The 17,626-nt window shown below is 53.3% G+C and overlaps 1 protein-coding gene across 1 annotated transcript; it reads left to right on the forward strand.

Moving 5' to 3' along the window:
• Positions 1–523: 523 nt before the first annotated feature.
• RBFA (ribosome binding factor A) lies at positions 524–11,828 on the forward strand. The gene is given in 9 exon segments (XM_016126534.2): positions 524–716; positions 2,284–2,326; positions 2,920–3,096; positions 3,435–3,547; positions 5,571–5,655; positions 8,504–8,577; positions 9,480–9,626; positions 9,628–9,677; positions 9,680–11,828. Coding segments are annotated over 9 exon segments (882 nt in total). The 5' UTR covers positions 524–558; the 3' UTR covers positions 9,715–11,828.
• The last annotated feature ends 5,798 nt before the right edge of the window (positions 11,829–17,626 follow it).

The following is a 17,626-nucleotide window of genomic DNA, read 5'->3' on the forward strand; positions in this document are numbered from 1 at the left end:
TGGGAGCGAGCGTTCCACCTGCGAGTCCACGTTGCCTCTCGGCCCCGCCCCGCCAACTCCAGGCCCCGCCCCGTCGCGTCACCCCGTCCCGCACGTCGCTCCGCCGCTTCACGTCTCTCGTACCTATCCTCTAGGATCCGCCCCGCGTCACCCCGCCCCCTCACGTCCCGTCTCTCCGTTCTTCGGGTCCCTTCCCGCCCACATCGTTCCCATCTCTCGGCACCGCTCCGTACGCACATCGTCCCACAGGCAGGTCGCTCCGTCCCGCAGCTTCGCGTCCCGCCCATCCGTCCTCCAGGCCCCGCCCCGCCCCTCCCCGTCCTCCAGGCCCCGCCCCGCCCCTTCGTCCTCCAGGCCCCGCCCCGCCCCTTCACGTCCTCCAGGCCCCGCCCCTTCACGTCCTCCAGGCTTCGCCCCTTCACGTCCTCCAGGCCCCGCCCCTCCCCTTCACGTCCTCCAGGCCCCGCCCCGCCCGTGTCGCCCCGCCCCGCGGGTTCAGGTCCGCGCGCCCGTCCTGCAGGCTCGTCGTCGCCGCGCCACAGCGCTTCCCCGGCAGCCATGAGCGTGCTGGCGTACTGGCTGGGGTCCGTCCGCGTGGGGTTCCAGGCGCTGCCTGGTGCCCATCACTCAGGGCTTCTGGGCGGCGCCCGAGACTTGCACGGCTCGCCGGTCTCCTGCGGCAAGAACCTGCTCAAGAAATTTGCATCAAAAACCAAGTAACGCGCCCCGAGTGCGGGGTGGGGGAAGGGGGGCGGTGCGCTCAACGTAGGGGACCTGCGGGCTGGGGCGGTGCCCACGGGCCCGGGGTCCGCGCGGAGGACCAGGACCGCGCGGCCCTGGCCCCCAGCGCCCGGCCAGCAAGCTCAGCCTTTGCTTGTCGGCCAGTGATCGTCGAAAGGTCACTAGCAATTCCAGCTCTCCGTTTAACATTGCCGTTTTCCTACCCAGCCCTTTTTCTGTTCTTTCACAGTTCAGGTAATAGTTTTAAGTCTTCTGAAAACTAACAGTACATCCTGAACGTATGAAACAAAGTGATGTATAGATTTACGTTAATTCTTTTTATCAGGAGAATTTTTCAGGAGAGTAGTTTCATTAATTAAAGAGGGAAATCAGAAAAATACGAGACATTTTCTTTCTATGTTAATGCTTTCCATGTGGGCGTAATTTGTGGACTACAGGTAGTTTGTCGGGATATATTTTTTGTTTTTGTTGTAGTAGACTGTTTAAAAATATTTTTAGGTTTATTGAAAAATTGGCACAGTACAGCGTTCCCATAAGCCGCACCCAGTTTCCCCCCATGTTAACATTTTACCTTAGTCTGGCACGTTTGTTGTAATTAACCAGTATTGATACAGTGTCAATAACTGAAGCCCATACTTTATTTATGCTCCCATAGATTTCACCTCATGTCCTTTATCTGTTCCAGGGTCCCACTGAGGGACCACATTACATAGTCATCATCTTTTTAGGCTCCTTTTAACTGTGGCAGTTTCTCACCCAGACTGTCTCTGTTTTGAAGACCTCAAAAGTTTGGCGGGTACGGGTTAGTTATTTAGCACTTCTCTGTGGCACTGCAAGATGCCTTAGCTCCAGAACAGCCACTTCTCCAAGGAGCTCTGGTTCCCGTGTTGGAGGGTGGCATTAGAAACCATGACCTCAGAGCTGAGCATGCCCGTTGCTACCAGGGTGTGTCTTTTAGGCCCTTTCAGCTGACAGCAAAGAATGTGTTTATATTAAGCCCTGTATATGCACTTACCTGTGAATGTTTCTGTGTGTCACCATCTGTTTCTGAAAAGTGAAACAGATCTCCAGCTCTACCCATACCCCATGACCCTTCCGGCCTCCTTTCCTTGCTCATCTGTAACCTCCACGGCAACACTGAGCAGCCCGGCTCCCCACCCTGCCCCCACTCACTTGTTTGATCCCAGTTACACAGGTGGCAATGTGAGTCGCTGACCTGAACCCCTGGGACACAGCTTTGTCCAGCAGAGCACAGTGCTCTCGTGCCCTTTGTTAGGTGTGTTTTTAAGATTCTCTTTCTCTACCTTTGGGACTTTGAGTAAAAAATTATGAGGGTGCATTAAAACCATCTTTTGTCTCTCCCTCACAACCATGTTGTCAGTTAGATATCTAAATTTCTTGGATCCCAGTCTCACGATTTCTGTGTCCAAGTTCAGCCCCTGAGAAACAGTTGTGGTACCAGAAGCCCGCCTTAACTTATGTAACTTTTTCTTCTGTAATTTGCTATTGATATCCAACACAGTTCTTATTTTCTCCCCATAGAAAAAAATTCTGGTATGAAGGTCCTTCCTTGGGCCCTCACTTGGTAAGTACAGAGGAGTGGCGACGAGCCACTTTGGAACCTTGGTGGGCACAGGGCTGCCCAAGTCAGCCAGGTGCCAGCCTGGCGGCCCTCTCATTTCTGTGCTGGAGGGGACGGGTCTGTAGCAGTGGGCTGGATGCGTTGGTAACATGGAATTTTGACCTTAAAAAAAATTACTCTAAAGTTTTCCAGAATGTCATATTGTTATCAAATTCTAATAAGATCATGTCCATTCAGTTTTTAGTGTGTGTGTGTTTAAAACACATATGTATAAATATACTATAATAGTTTATATAACAATTGGCTCTAATTAGGAAAAAATGTGCTCTATATTAAAAGCCACCGAATGGTGCATTTTAAGTGGGAGAGTTTTATGATATGTGGCTTATATTCCAATTCGCGTTGGGGAAACATTATAATGGCAGTACTTTCAACCTGCGTAAGATCCAGAAGGGGCCAGCTCTGTAGAATACACTGTGCCGCGACAGTTGCCCCTTGTTTACCGAGGCGTTCAGGGTCTTGCCCGCTGCCCCTTCTGTAAGTAGTACAGTGTGGGGTACATTCTAATGCCGGCTGTGTGTCTGTTGTGTCCGGAGACTCACAAGCCGTCGCAGCTGGAGTCTCTGACTAAGGGCACCTCGCCAAGGACCAGGAAGGAAGACAGCGTGCGGCTGAGGGCCCTGAACGGCCTCCTCCACCAAGCGCTCACCGACTTGCTGTGCACCCCTGAAGTGAGCCAAGAGCTCTGCGACCTGAACGTGGAGCTGTCCAAGGTAGAGGGCCGGGCCCAGCAGCTCCGGAGAGGCCGGGCCAGCGGCGTAGGCCATGTGGCTGTGTCTGCACCTGTGTGGTGTGCAAGCACGCGCTTCTGCCCACGCGTGAGGGCTGCCACGTCGGGACACCTGGGTCAGGGCAGGGGGGGGCAGGGGCCACCTCTGCCCCGTGGTGGACAGCTAAGGGAGGGGGCGAGTAGGCGGCAGGGCAGGGTCTCCTGGGGGTGCTGGGCCGGGTGCGGTCTGGGTGTCCCTGCCCGGCTTCTGCGGGGGTGCGCGGGGCGGCGGGGGCCTGTGGCGGTGCTGACGGTGCTGACGGTGCTTCGGGGCGGGCCCAGGTGTCCCTGACGGCGGACTTCTCCGCCTGCCGCGTGTACTGGAAGGCCACCCCGTCGGCGGAGCGCGACGCGCGCGCCGGGGCCGCGCTGCGGAGGAGCGCCGCGCACATGAGGTGAGCCGCGCCCGCGCCTGCCCTCGGCGGGAAACTGGGCAGCGTCTTCTTGAACTAAAGAGCTAAAGAGTGTCATCTACATTTCCGTTTAAGCCATAAGTAGGTCAGCGAGTCTCAGAATGGGGGCTCTGGTTCCTTCTCGGGGTTTTGAGGGTCAAGCTGTCCCATAGTCACTTTTTCTCTTGAAGGAGCAAGTGAACCAACTGTGGTTTGCAGATACGGGTACTTGACAGATGTTTTCTGCAAACGACCAAGTGAACCTGTCACCTCAGGGAAAGCAACCGACAACTTGTTGCCTGTGATAAAATTCAGGCTTTCAAGTGAAGATCAGAATTTTAGGAAACTAGTATCCACCGCTGTGCGTTTGACAGCTTTCTGGAACCGACAGACTCCACGAGACCGGTGGTGCCATGAACAGTGCAGTGTGGTCCGGTGAACGCGGGGGCCTTCTGCAGCGGGCACAGCCTGGGGAGCCGGTCTTCCCAGGTGACCGGTGTGCGAGGCTGCGGTTACGTGCCGGGGAGATCAGTGCAGAGCGCACGAGCAGCTGGGCTGTGCCCGGCGACCTGCCACCACGGTCCACATCGCGACCAGCCCTGAAAACGAGCACATGCTGCGTGTTCGTGTGGCGTCAAGAAGAGCCCCGTGCTTCGAAGGGTGTTCATAGTCTTCATTGTCCAGTTACAGATCTGTGCGAGGCCAGACTTATCTTTCAACCAAAAATTAGATCAGCAGAGCGAATGCCAGTGCAGACCAGCTGTCTGCCACGACCTGGGTGTGAAAGAAATTTGCAGCTACGTAAACACTGCCCCTCTTTTCAAAAACATTTTGGAAATAGTTTTTATATTAAAAATGTCTGGATGTTTAGCAGGTTTACTTTAAATGAATTAATAAATAAATATTTTTAAAATACTCAGTTTGAATTTCTAGTATGGCAAATATTGATGGCTATAACCCACATAAACAAAAGCTCTTTAGGGTCCTCAGTAATTTTTTGAGTGTAAAGGGATCCTAAGATTTTGAGAACTGAGCCGGGTGATAGTAGTCACTCAGTGCTCTCCTCAGACTAAACGCGGAGACCCAGCCACTCCGCACGCTCAGGAGTGGCACGCACCCGGCCTGCCTCCCTGCTTTCTCTCTGTCCCCCGCGGCGTCCCCTGCACCGCCCGTCGTTGCCGTGGGCGTGGCCGGTGTTGGGAGGTCGGAGTCTCACACACGGTCATGCACGCACTGGTGTCTTCACACCGTCTCCTTAGCCGTCCTGCCTCGTGGTCACCGATGTCCATCGCAGGTATTCCCAGGAGTCTGTAAACTCGTATGTGAAAGAATGATCAGTTGATTTCATTTTTTACGTTTAACAGAAATTTTAAAATGAGGGGTTTTCAATAAGTGTCGAGATAACTATAGTTTTCTGATTAATTTTAGGTAGTTATCAAATTCCGTTAAGTAGGATGTCCCTGTTCCCAAACCTCTGATCACCCAGGGTTTAGTGTTGGTTTTCCCATAAGTGTGTCCCAAGGTCTTCCACTGACAGATGTGCTCTGAGTCACAGCCACATTTTCACCCTGTGCTCACACCCAGATTGACCTGACTAGGTAGTGCAGACATCACTGCCTGTCTGCCGACACGGTGGTTGGGACCGTCGTATGTGGCAGTGTTACCAGTGCATGCCCATTGAGTGGAGGATGGCTCACTGACAGGTCATTGTTGCCCAGCTGCAGGTCCAAGGCCACAGTGATGCTCAAGAGGATGTCGATACGTTCAGATCAGAATACTTACTGGAATCTCAAAGGTTGCATTTAGAGAATTGAAAACAACTGGTGATGCATTTCTTACCCTTTTTGTAATGTGTAGTTGGCCAACAAAGACTTGTGGGCTGATGTTTTCACCTTTGAATAATGCAATAAGCAGGTCTTACCTCTTGTGTTTTCACGTGACCGGCATACGTTTTTGTCTTGGCACTGCCCCGCCTCTCCAGCAAACGTCGGCCGCCGTGGCATCAGCCTGCTTTGTCTCTCTCCAGGCATCTTTTGATGTCCCAGCAGACTCTGAGGAATGTGCCGCCTATCGTGTTCGTGCAAGACAAAGAAGCTGCAGCTCTCGCCGAGGTGAGGCCATCGGGGAATGATAACGTAAACTTTTACGTGAGTAAGATTTCTAAAAGACACCGTGTCCAGTTTTAAAAAGTTACAGCTCGAAGGGTACGAATGGAAAGCAAGGCTCCCGTTGCCAGACCAGTTTGCCAGAGGCAGGCTTGCTTTCTACCTTTAATCTCCGTGAACGCCTACCCCTGTGACAGCAGCTAGTAAAGCAGATCTGTGCTTCTCGGTTCGCGGATGGGAGGCAGGCAGAGCAGCCCCTTGCTCGCCCACCCGCCGCTCCCGAGATTCCAGTCCATCTGTGGTTACTGTGCACCGTCAGCTCACCAGGTTTACATTCTGTCTTGTAACTATGACTTTTCCAATATTTTCCTTGCTTTAGATATAGGTTAATTATAAAAGTTAAAGTCTATAAATATATTCACAAATTTTATCTGGTGGTTTTTAAGATGTTAGACTTTTAAAAAGTTTTGTCAAAAAGCCAGGAAGTAGCATTTACTATATCATAATTAGATGGCTGTTATTCATTGTAGAACTAAGTAATTAGATCCACATAGGAAAATAACTAATTGGACATGTTTGTCTTTTGTTCTTCGTTGTACGAGCGATGCTGAAAACATCACACAAATAATAACCTTGGCAGAGAAGGGAACTAGGTGAGTCGCAGGCCTGGTTCCGAGTCCAGCAGGGCCGGGGCCGTGAGGGCCCACCTGCACGCAGGACGGCGGGCCGGGGAGGCTCCCGTCTCTCCTGGCGGCTGAGCCCTTGCTCGCTCGCCGGACCTGTCGCTCCCTGGGGAGGTAGCATGAGTGGCCACCAAGGCCCTCCCTGGCTCTGCGGGCTCCTTTCTGGGAACAGTCACTGGAAAGAGGGTGGCGCATGAGAAGCTCAGGTGTTTCTGGAGAAATCCTTTCTCCAGAGACTGTGTGGCTAGGTATTTGTGTGGGGAGCTGCCTCAGGCTTGTCTGTTGTTTGTCTCACCACGTCCCACGTGTGCCCAGAGGAGGTCAATGGTCAGACCACATGTCACGTGGTCATGGTGGGCCCCGTGTGTACCCAGAGCTCAGCTGTTGAGCCAGAGGCGAAAGGAAGGTTGAGCCTCAGCACTCTGTCATGAAGCCTGTTTTTTCTAGCTAAGAGGAAGGCAAGGCTGGACCAGAGGGCACAGTCCTTACCGGCTTTCTCTTGCGTGAGTCAATGCAGTGTTTTTCAAACACTTGCGTACATTTGGAATAGGTTTGAAGCCAGCCAGCGACAGCCACAAACGTTAAAATCGGGGGTTGTGGGTGGAGCTTTTGTCTTTCCCCAGTCAGTCGGTTTGTGTCATGCGCCTGTCGCTCTGTACTGAGAACTCGCAGCTGGTCGCCAGGGGCAACAGCCATCAGCAGCTTCTTAAGCTTGCTTCGCAATCTCAGGATGGCCTTTGGGTCACATCTAGGCATCTGGGAGAGGAGACGTTGTGAGCCCTGTCGTGATTAAACCCCAGGGAACATCTAGCAGTGTTGATGTTATGCCCACAAATCCAGGCAGGGGTCTTGGCATCACTGTCATTAGGAAAATGAACGTGAACCCGCAGAGAGATTGCATTTAGTTCTGTGCAAACACTTCTAAAATAAGCTCTTTGGTGCATAGTTTGGACCAAGTCACACCTTCATGCGACCGCCACCCCACTCACCTGGCTGTTACCTCTCCGACCACCCACCTTCTTTTGCCCCATGGATCAGTCTCCCCGGTCAGATCTCCGGAATTCCACGTAACCAGAGCCTGGCAGGGGGTTGCCCGCTGCCTCTGGCTGCTGGCTCAGCGGAGCTGGGAGCCCTGTCCGCATCTCGTGCACGTGATTCGTGTTGGTTGGTGAGGGGTCTCCGTTGCACGAACGCACTGCAGCTCATTCACACCTCACCTGCCGATGGCCGTGTGTCTTTTTTTCTGGATTTAGGCTGTTGTGCGTAAAGCTGATGTGTGTAGAATCTTTTTGTAAAGGATGTTTTGCTTCCTTAAGGTCAGACTGAGGGGTGGCAGGTGTGTCTCTTTCAGGAAACGGCGGGGCCACCTTGCCGCCGCCAAGGGCTGGAGCCAGGGGCTGCGTTCACTTGCCTGGCGTGGGCACATCTGGTAGTGTGTGTGTCCTCCATGCTGGCGACGCTGGCCATCTTCCCATGTGCCTGTTGGCCGCTCGTCTTCCCTGAGGTCCTGCCCGGTGTTTCTGCTGTTGGCCAAGGTGTGCACGGCGTTTTCCTGGTCTGCTTTTCACGTTCGTGACGACTTTTCTTTGGTGCACCGTGGGCGACAGTGCCATGCACTGCAGAATGACAGGCTCTCTTGGGTGGACCTGGAGCGGTCACTGCCGCGAGCCAGGCAGAGCAGGCCGGTGCGGGTGGCCGCAGCGGGGCGTGCAGGGCCGAGGTCCTTGGGGTGGCAGCGCCGCGGGCGCCCCGTGGGTTAGGCCCCTCCACCACCTCTGCCAGACTTGAAGACACCCCTGACAGTGACTTCACAGTGCCGCGCCGGGGGCTTTTTTTTCCTGAAACACACAAATTCTGTGGTAAAACTGAAACATTCGATAAACCAGTAAATGTTAGTTATTTAATTCAATTAATATCTGAGTTTTTCCCCATTAATTTGAGTCATTTTTAAGTTTTAAATGTAGTTTTTTTAAAAAAAGACTTCATTATCAGAAAACATAGCTGTTAACATAACGCGTTTGAAGGCAGGTTGCGGATCGCGCCTGGCATCGGGTCGGTGTCGCTGAGAGGCATGAGCTGTGGCGCGGTCGGGAGGCCTGCGGTGGAGCCAGCCGGGGCCGGGCGCGGGCGCCGAGGAGCGCGGCTGAGTCGCTCCCTCTCTTCCCGCTCAGGTGGACCGGCTGCTGGCAGTTGCTGACTTCGGCTCGCCGGGCGAAGGAGAAGCCGACCCGCGGACCAGCCGCAGGTGACGCCCGCGCGCCGCGCGGCCACGCGGGGCGGACCCCGTGGGGGGGGCGGCGGCCTCGCCTGCGAGCCGCCCTGGGAGCAGCCCGGCGACCGCGCCCGGGGCCGCGGCCAGGGCCTCAGGCAGCCGCCGGCGCAGCACTGGCCTGTCGGGCTGTCCAGCGTCTCCTCGCCCCTTGGTGATGATGGCGCCTCGCCGGGGCGGGAGCATCTGTGGAAGCCGCGCGCAGTGGGGCCGAGAGGGGGCGGTCTGCACCCGGGACCAGAGGCCGCGGCGGTGGGCGAGGCGGCACTGCAGCTCCCATAGGCGGCCGGGGGGGCCTGGAGAAAGCCACAGGGACTCGAGGGGCGTGTGCGGGGCCGGCCGTGTCAGCCTCGCGTGGACACCGGCCAGGCGGTGGGCGGTGGGCGCTGCCCTCGGGGCCGCTGAGCGCAAGCAGAGGCTCCGGGCAGCTCTGAGCCCTGTGTCCCAGCCGCAGCCCGCGTGCGGAGGCGAACCGAGGCCGTGGGGCCGTCGGTGCAGAGTTCGGGGGTTCGAGGCCGCGCGAGGCCAGATCTGGTAGGGGCGCTGGCTTCGCCCTCGGGGCAGACTCTATCCCGCTCTCCCAGGAGCCCGACTGGGGGGCCTGAAAGGCCCCCCCACAGTTGCGTGGACCTGGCCTGGCGCTCTGCGGCTCCGAGTGGGGAGGCAGCGCGTTCGCCGCCCGCGTGCAGGGCTGCGTCCCGGCGGCTGGCCCGTGCCACTCGGGCACCGGGAGTGCGGTCTCGGTGGCCCTGGGCTGGAGAACGCCACCGCTTGGCCCTTGGTGGCGAAGCCAGCGCGCAGGCAGCGGGGCGGGGGGCGGCGCCAGCCGGGGCCCCCTCGAGGCCGCGCTGGCGCTTCATTTGTGCTTCTCCCCCCAGGGACCCTGAGGCCCCGGGCGCCCCATCGCCAAGCGACGCCGTGGGCTCTGCCGTGCCCCCCAGTCTGTGCGGGATCGACCACGAGGCGCTCAGCAAGCAGGTCGTGGAGTACAAGAGGAGGAAGGGGACAGGACGTGCGGGCCCGGCGGACCGACGCGGAAAGGAGGGAGAAGGCCGCCGCCCGCCCGGCCGAGGGCCTGTCCCCCACGAGCTGCCCGTGAGAGGCCGTGAGTGAAGGCGGCAGGGCTGACGGCCGGCCCTTCCTGGGAGCTCACGAGCGGGAGTGCCGAGAGGCGCGGCGGGGCCGGAGGTGGAGGGCGGAGGGGCCGGAAGACAGAGGTGACCAGTCAGGCACCGGGGTCGGGACGGGGCGGCCACAGCCCCCCCCCCCCCAGGAGTCATTTCCAAGGTTCCGGGACAGCCTGTTTGGCGAGCGGTTGTCATCCGTCTGAGCCCTGTCGTTACTGTCACTTTGAGAAGCTGGGCGTCGGGCAGACAGTGCGGAGAGCCTCGTGGGTGGATGGGGTGGATGACAGGAAGGCCGCTCAGCATTCCTGGGCTCACCGAAGTCTTGTAGCACATGGTGCCTTCGTGGTCATTCTCCGTGTGCTCGGAGGTGAAAACCAGCCGTGCGATGCACACGTCCCGGTCAAGGGCCGACCGGGCGACACCCCGCCTGCCCGCTCCCCACCACGCGGACAGCGGCGCCGCTCGCGGTCTCGTCGGCACTACGCTCCCCACAGTTTGGAGCCTTTTGTTGCTGATTTCACTGCCTGACGCCCAGCGCGGGGCTGCAGCAGTTTCCCTGAGTGCAGGTGGCTGTGACCTGTGACGAGCCTTTCGGAGGACGAGCCGGTCGGGGGCGGGGCACGAGCGCTTCCGTATGCACGTCTGCGGGGGTGTGCTCAGACGCTGCCTGCCGCACAGTCGCCAGAGCTGAGGCCCAGAGGCTGGCGCAGCCAGCCGTCCACAGGAAGGGACGGGTGAGGTCAGGGCTGGACATTCACAGCGGAGTCGGCGGGCTCGTTCAGTGCCTGGCCCCGGCGTGTTACAGGGCGGAAGGGTGTTGGCCAGGAATGTAGAGCTAGATGAAGGGGAGGGAGGACAGGCTTCCCGACCAGACCCCCAGCTGCCTGCTCCCCGACCCCCAGTTCTGCGTGCTCACTGCAGCAAGCGCCAGGCTCCCCAGTACCGAGGGGTGAGTGGGGGCCGGGCTCCGGGGCGTGCTCACGTGCCCAGCAGTCTTCCGCACGCCAGGCTGGCGGAGAGGCTGGGGCAAGGTGCTGCTGGCCCTGTCCGTCTTCACCTGTGCTCCGGGGCCATGCTCTGTACGCAGTTAGCACATGGCAGGATCATGGTTTTTTCCAGGCCCAGGAGGTTGTTCACGCTGCACACTGCTACGGGAGGGTGTAAGCCAGTCCAGAGGGTGGACAGAGCACCACGCGGTGGTAGAAAGACAGCGCAGAGAAGGGGCTGGGGACCGGACAGGGATGGCACTTGGACCAGCAGTAGATGGACCAGAATAAGTTTCTGTGTCAAGAAAGGGAGCCGGGTGGGTCCTCCAGGGGTGAGCCTGTTCACGAGGGAGGGGAGTCCGGCCACACCGTCCCTCTGTGTTTCCTGACAGGGGTGGAGGGCATTGCCATGTGGACATGGAGCACTGTTCCTTGGGTAGAAAAATGACATTAATCGCATCCATGTTACAGTGGGAATGCAGCACTCTGCAAATTTTTAAGGGTTAATTTTGTCTTTGATACAAAAAGAAACAAATCGCACACAGGACTTCTGGGGACTTAGGACTCCAGTTACTTCAGGCACGTCTGGGGGCTTGAGGCTGGTGAGCAGGTGGCGGTGTGGGGGGGTGGGGTGGGGTCGGCGCCTGGAGAGGGCCCGGGGCCCCTGAGTTAAATCCTGTGACCGTGTGGTGGCCATCTACACGCCCAGCTCAGATGGAGCCCCAAAGTCGCACCGCGTGTCACTTCCTGAGGACGGTGAGAGCAAAGGGCCACCTTAGGGTGCCTTAGGGCTTCCTGAGCAGCCAGAGAACAGAACCGGAATAACCAGAGACGAAGCCCCAGAAACAGCTGATAGGAAAGAGGGCTCAACGGGCTGCCAGAGGAATGCTGCCCACAAAGGACCGTGTCTTCCAGATGTTAAAGACTTCGTGGTCTTCAAAGAGCGTTTTCCTATCTCGAGTCTCCCACCTGGTGTCTCGGCCTTCTAGACGCTTTCAATAAAGTTCGAAACATCTCAAAATTTCTTACGGCATCTTCTCTGTCCAATAGTTTATGACATACATACTTGTTGAGAATAAAATATTTTTCATCAGAATAAAAGCATATTCAAGCATCACAGTCAAATCTGTGCCGTACCTAAGCTCCAGAGTGAAATAAAAGGTCCAATCGTTCCGCCCGGAGGAGCGAAGCCCGACGCCCCACCCCTTTCTTGCCTCGCGTTCAGCACCAGCCTGCTGGAAAGCATGAGGACCGGTTTCTGAAAATCCTAGTTCAGAATTTGATCACCACATAATTGCACATTATCAAAAAGATGTAAAATGTAACACTGTAAAGAATAATGTATCCTATATGACACAATAGAACTTGAAATTGTCTTTTAACAGGTTGAGATGAACCAAAATCAACCAAATGAAATTTGACAGATAATTGTGGATCCCCGTGTTTGGGATTTAAAGTGTTGGTAATGAAAGTACAGGGCTGTGGCTGCAGTGAATGGGTCTGGCGGTCTCACCGTGTGTTGTGACCTGAGCTGGTGGCTGCCGCAGTGGCTGCGGTGCAGTGACAGGTGGCTGCCCGCCCACCTGCGCTGGACGGCGCACAGCCTGGTTCTGACATTCTGTGTGGAACTGCATTGAGCAGGGCTGGGACGATGGGAGTTTGTCCCCAGGACAGGTGAGGGATCAGGGAGAGGCTGTCCCCGGGGCAGGTGGAGGCAGAGTAGGAGACACCGACTCCGAGCCCTGCTGGGCCCTGGGACTGCGTCTGTGCGTCCGCCTCAGACCACAAGGCAGCGCCTTGCAGCGGTTCGGCTCTTAAATCAGGGTCTGCCGCTTAGTAGCTGAGTGCCCTCTGCTTGGTCTCCTCTGTCCCTGGGGTGACAGTGGCCTCTACTTAGCCCAGATCTCAGAGAGCTTCCCTGTCAGTTGCCCCGGAGCCCGCTTGCCGCCAGCCCAGCGGAGCGCGCCCGTGCAGGAGTCCCCACGGCCCTCTCGGCGGGCGGGCCTGTTCCAAAGCTTTGACTCTGGTGCGAGGTGGCCGAGGTCTCGCCGCTCTCTCCTCAAACAGGAGCCATGCAGACGGGTCCCTCCTTCCGAGATTCTGGCAAAGCGAGATGTCAGGAGCTGTTCTCTGTCTGCAAGGTACAGAGGACCAGCGGGAGAGACTGTCCCATTCTTCACGGGCCTGGTCCCCCGAGACGACCGAGCAGCAGGCAGCCCCTGTGCAGCCGCTTTCCCTGAAGACGCTCCGGTCCGCCTGGCCACAGACCCCATTGGGCCTGACCGCGTGGGGGGCAGCAGCTCTGACTCACAGCTGTCCACGTCTCACTTGACCCCTCTGTCAAGGTCGCAGGTGGAGGATGGACGTGGCAGAGCGCGTCATGCTAGAAACCTGAGGTGACATGCCGTGAATGTGCTCTGCTGCTGAGACCGGAACCCAAATCATCCCGGTGACTGCGGAAGCAGTTTGGTTTCCATCTATTTTTTTAAACAGATTTTCAGTGAATGAAGGCAAAATGGCCTACAAAAAACCTTTCATTTAGCTCTGGGAAAAGCTGCCAGTCTGATGGACGGCACGCCCCTGCGACAGCGTTTCTGCACGTGCTTCCAGCTTCCCTACACGGGGCACCTCGCGGAGTGGGGGCGCGTTAGGGGCGGCCTCTGAAGCTGAACCGGTCCGGGAAGAACCCGTGTGGAGCGCGCCCGGGCTGCAGAGCCTCGCCCGCAGCGCCACCCTGGCCGCTCCCCCTGCGCCCTCGCTGCACGCAGACGGCCACCGCGCGGGCTCTTCAGGCCGAGCGATGCAGCCGTGCCCCCTGCAGGTGCCACATGTCCTGGGGCTGAGAACCGCACCGCAGGTGCAGGCAGCCGTCGGTTCTGGAGCGGCTGGCATGACAGCGGCGTCTGTGTGGCAGGCTGGTCCTTTCATCTGGATGAGTCGACTCGCTGATGTTGGTCCCTGTTGGCTCAGGCCTATGACATGCAAATTGGCGCAGGGGCCGGATACCTGTACCGCTCATCCTTGGGGTCAGGAAATGTTCGTGAGGAGTCAGCTGCCCCATCTGCCTCCCGTCCTTGCGTACCAGGTCTTCCAAACAGGTTTTATCAGAGTGTTAATCTGGGTAGCAAAGCAAAGAATAAGTGTGTATGAGTGTATTTTAGTTACCAAAGAAGAAAAGCAGAGGAAGAGCTATTGACAAATGACAAAAGATGCCCTGCAGATTTGGGCCTGGATTCTGTTTATATGAACCAGCAAGGCCTGGCTGCACATGGCCTCAGAGCCAGACCAAGACGCGTGTGGGTTCCTGTGTGCAGGAACGTGTGCGCGCTTCTGTGCAAGTGCCCATGTATGCATGTGTGCAGGTGTGTGTGTGCGCGCATGTGCACAGCCCTCACACGACATGTACAACATGCACTCCCACCTAGCCTATGCCACCCACATCTCACTGTGGACTTGGTGTTGTCTCGGTAAGCCTCATACCCATGCAGGTCAGGGAGGAGGTGGGCTTGAAAATGGGGTCCTATGTTGTTGCAAAGATGTGCTCTGTGGGTAGAAACACACTGAGGCTAGACTACTCGGCCAGTGCACAGCGACGGCTGTGTTCCCCCCGCCCTCGGGATCTGTGGCAACAGCTGGGCCTGGAGCACAGAGTGGCCACCCTGACCCTTGGGTTGCAGCAGGCCTCCTCTCATGGGGACCCTGGTTCTTGTGCATTTCTGGTAAGATGGAGGACATCGGGTGCCTGAGTATTGGGAGAGGGCTCAGGGAATGATTGAGGCCTAGAGACGGCCTACAACAAGGAAAAAACCCCAAAACAGTTAAACAACAAACTCTGGGGGAGCAGGGGGATCTGATTCCCAGAATTGCCACATTATTAGAGTCGAATGTTCAGTTTCAAACAACAAAAAATCACAAGGCATACAAAGTAATAGGAAACTACGGCCCATTCAAAAGAAAAAATAAATAAATGATCCCTGATGGCAGATCTACTAGACAAAGACTTTAAAACTGTCTTAAAATGCTCAAAGAGCTAAAGAAAATGTAAAGAAACTCAAAACAATGTACGAACAAAATGGATCTAACAAAGAGGAAACAAAGAGAAACCGTAAAGAAATTCTGGAGCGGAAAAGCACAATAACTGAAATGAAATATTCATTAGGATTCAAGGCAGACTTAAGTAGGCACAAGAAAGAGACAGCACACTGAAATATCAGACAATGGAAATTATTGAGTCTGAGGAATGAAAAAAAAAGGTTGAATGAAAGTGAACAGAGCCTAAGGGACCTGTGGGACTCCATCAGATAGACTGACATGCACACCATGGCAGTCCCAGAAGGAGAGCAGAGAGAGAGGGGTAGAGAGAATATTGAAGAAATAATGGCTGAAATCTTCCTGGATTTGATGAAGCATCCAGGAAGCTCAGGGAACTCCAAGAAAGATGAACTCCGAGGCCCACAGTGAGATACACGGACTTTTAAAAGCTAAACAGAGAATCTCAAAATGCAGCAAGAGAGGAGCAAATCATCGCACACAAGGGATCCTCGATTAGACTAACAGATTTCTCATCGGAAACTTTGGAGGTCAGGAGGCAGTGGGCTGATAAAATGCTAAAAAAACCCCCAAAAACATCTTTCAGTCAAGATTCCTATCTTTGGCAAAATTGCCCTTCAAAGGGAGGAAGAAATTAATACATCCCCAGATAAAAGCTGAGGGAGTTTGTGACCACGAGACCTGCCCTGTAAGAAATGCTCAGGGGAGCCCTGCAAGGGAAATGCAGGACACGAGACGGTCACTCTGTGCCGTATGGAGAAAGAAAGCTCTCGATGGGAGTAAACACACTGACAAGTGTAAAAGCTAATTTTACTGTAACAACAGTTTGTAACTCCACTTTTTGTTTTTTTGTATGATTTAAGAGACTAATACATTTTTTTAAATTATTAGTCTAAAGGCTAGTATTATTGTAACTCCACATTTTGTTTTCTATGTGATTTAAGAGTCTAATGCATTTAAAAGAATTATTTGCTGGGGTGCACAATGTGGAAAGATGTATTTTTGTGACATAGCAGCCAAAAGGGCTGGGACAGCTATTAAAGAAGCAGATTTTTTGTGTATGTTATTTAAATTTAGTGGATATAAATTCCGATTAGAATGTTACAGCATTAGGACGCTAAGTGTAATCCTCATAGTAATCACAAAGAAAATAGTCATAGGATATATACAAGAAATATAAAAGGAAATGAGAAAGGAATTTAAATATTTCACTACAAGAAAACCAACTCAATACCAAAAGTTAGTAATGCAGGAAATGAGGCACAAAATAGCTATATGGCATATAGAAAAGAAATAGCAAAATGACAGAAGTCTTATCAGCAATTACTTTAAATGTAAATAGATTAAATTCTCCAATGAAAAGACAGGAAATGACAGTGGATAAAAAACACTGTCCAACTACATACTGCCTACAAAAGATTCACTTTAGAGCTGAAGGCAAATAGATTGAAAGTGAAAGACTGTAAAAAGAAATTCCAAAGGATAGCAAGGTTAGCCACAGTAATAACAGACAAAAATGACTATAAAAAAGATTACATGAGACAAGGGAGGGCATTATATATTGCCAAGAGTTTCAGTAAAACAAGATATATAATAATTATAAACATTTAGGCACTTAACGACAGGCCATCAAAATAAGGAAAAACTGACAATTGAAAGGAGAAATAATTCTAAAATAACAGTTAGAGACTTAAGTACTCCTCTCACAATAATGGATACAAAAACCAGACAGAAGATGAGTAAGGAAATAGAGGACTTAACAAACTACATCTCACAGACACATACAGAACACTGTACCCTACAACAGCATACACATTCTTAAGTGCACCTGGGACATTTTACGGGTTCATATGTTATGCCACAAAGTAGGTCCCAATAGATTTAAAAACATAGCTATGATATAGTATATCTTCTATGACTGAAGGAGATGAAGTTAGATGTCAACAGAAATAAAACAAAAATATCGATCTGTGGAAATTAACCAACATACGGTTAAGCAATCAACGGCTCAAAGAAGAAAAATCACAAGGGCAATTAGAAAATACTTAGACGTGAATGAAGATGATTCTACAGCATACCAAAACTTACGGACAGAGTGAAAGCAGTGTTAAGTGGGTAATTTATAGCCAAATATATTAAAAAACGAAAAATGTAAAATCAACAACCTAACTTTACAATTGAAGAAAATAGAAAAAGAACAAACTAAACTCAAAGCTAACAAAAAGAAGGAAATAAAGAGTAGCAGAGATAAATGAAATAGAGAGTAGAAAAACAGTACAGAATATTGAAACTAAATGTTGGTTCTCCAAAAAGAGTAACAAAATTGACAAACCTTTAGCTACATGAAGTAAGAATTCAAATTCAAAATTACTAAAGTCAGAAATGAAAGTGGGGACATTACTACCGAGTCTACATAAATGAAGGAGATTATAAGAGAGAATGAATAGTCGTATACCAACAAACTGGACAACCTCAACAAAATGGACAAATCCCTTGAAACAAAATCTACCAAGACTTAATCATGAAGAAATAGAAAATCTGTATAGATCTATAACTAATAAGAAGATTGAATCGGTAATCACAAATCTACCACCAACAACGAATTGCCCTGGACCTATGACTTTACCATTGAAGTCTACCAAACATTAAGGAAAACCAATATTAATTCTTTTCAAACTTTTCCAAACAGTTGAAGAGGAAGAGGAACACTTTCTAACTCATTTAAGAGGCCAACATAACCCTGATACCAGCGTCAGACAGACACTACAAGGAAAGAAAACTACAGATCAATATTCCTTATGAAAATTGATACGAAAATTCCCAACAAAATTCTAGCAGACAGAATTCAGCAGCATAATAAAT

Source organism: Rousettus aegyptiacus, unplaced genomic scaffold (assembly GCF_014176215.1).
Source record: "Rousettus aegyptiacus isolate mRouAeg1 unplaced genomic scaffold, mRouAeg1.p scaffold_m13_p_12, whole genome shotgun sequence".
Taxonomy (NCBI): Eukaryota; Metazoa; Chordata; class Mammalia; order Chiroptera; family Pteropodidae; genus Rousettus; species Rousettus aegyptiacus.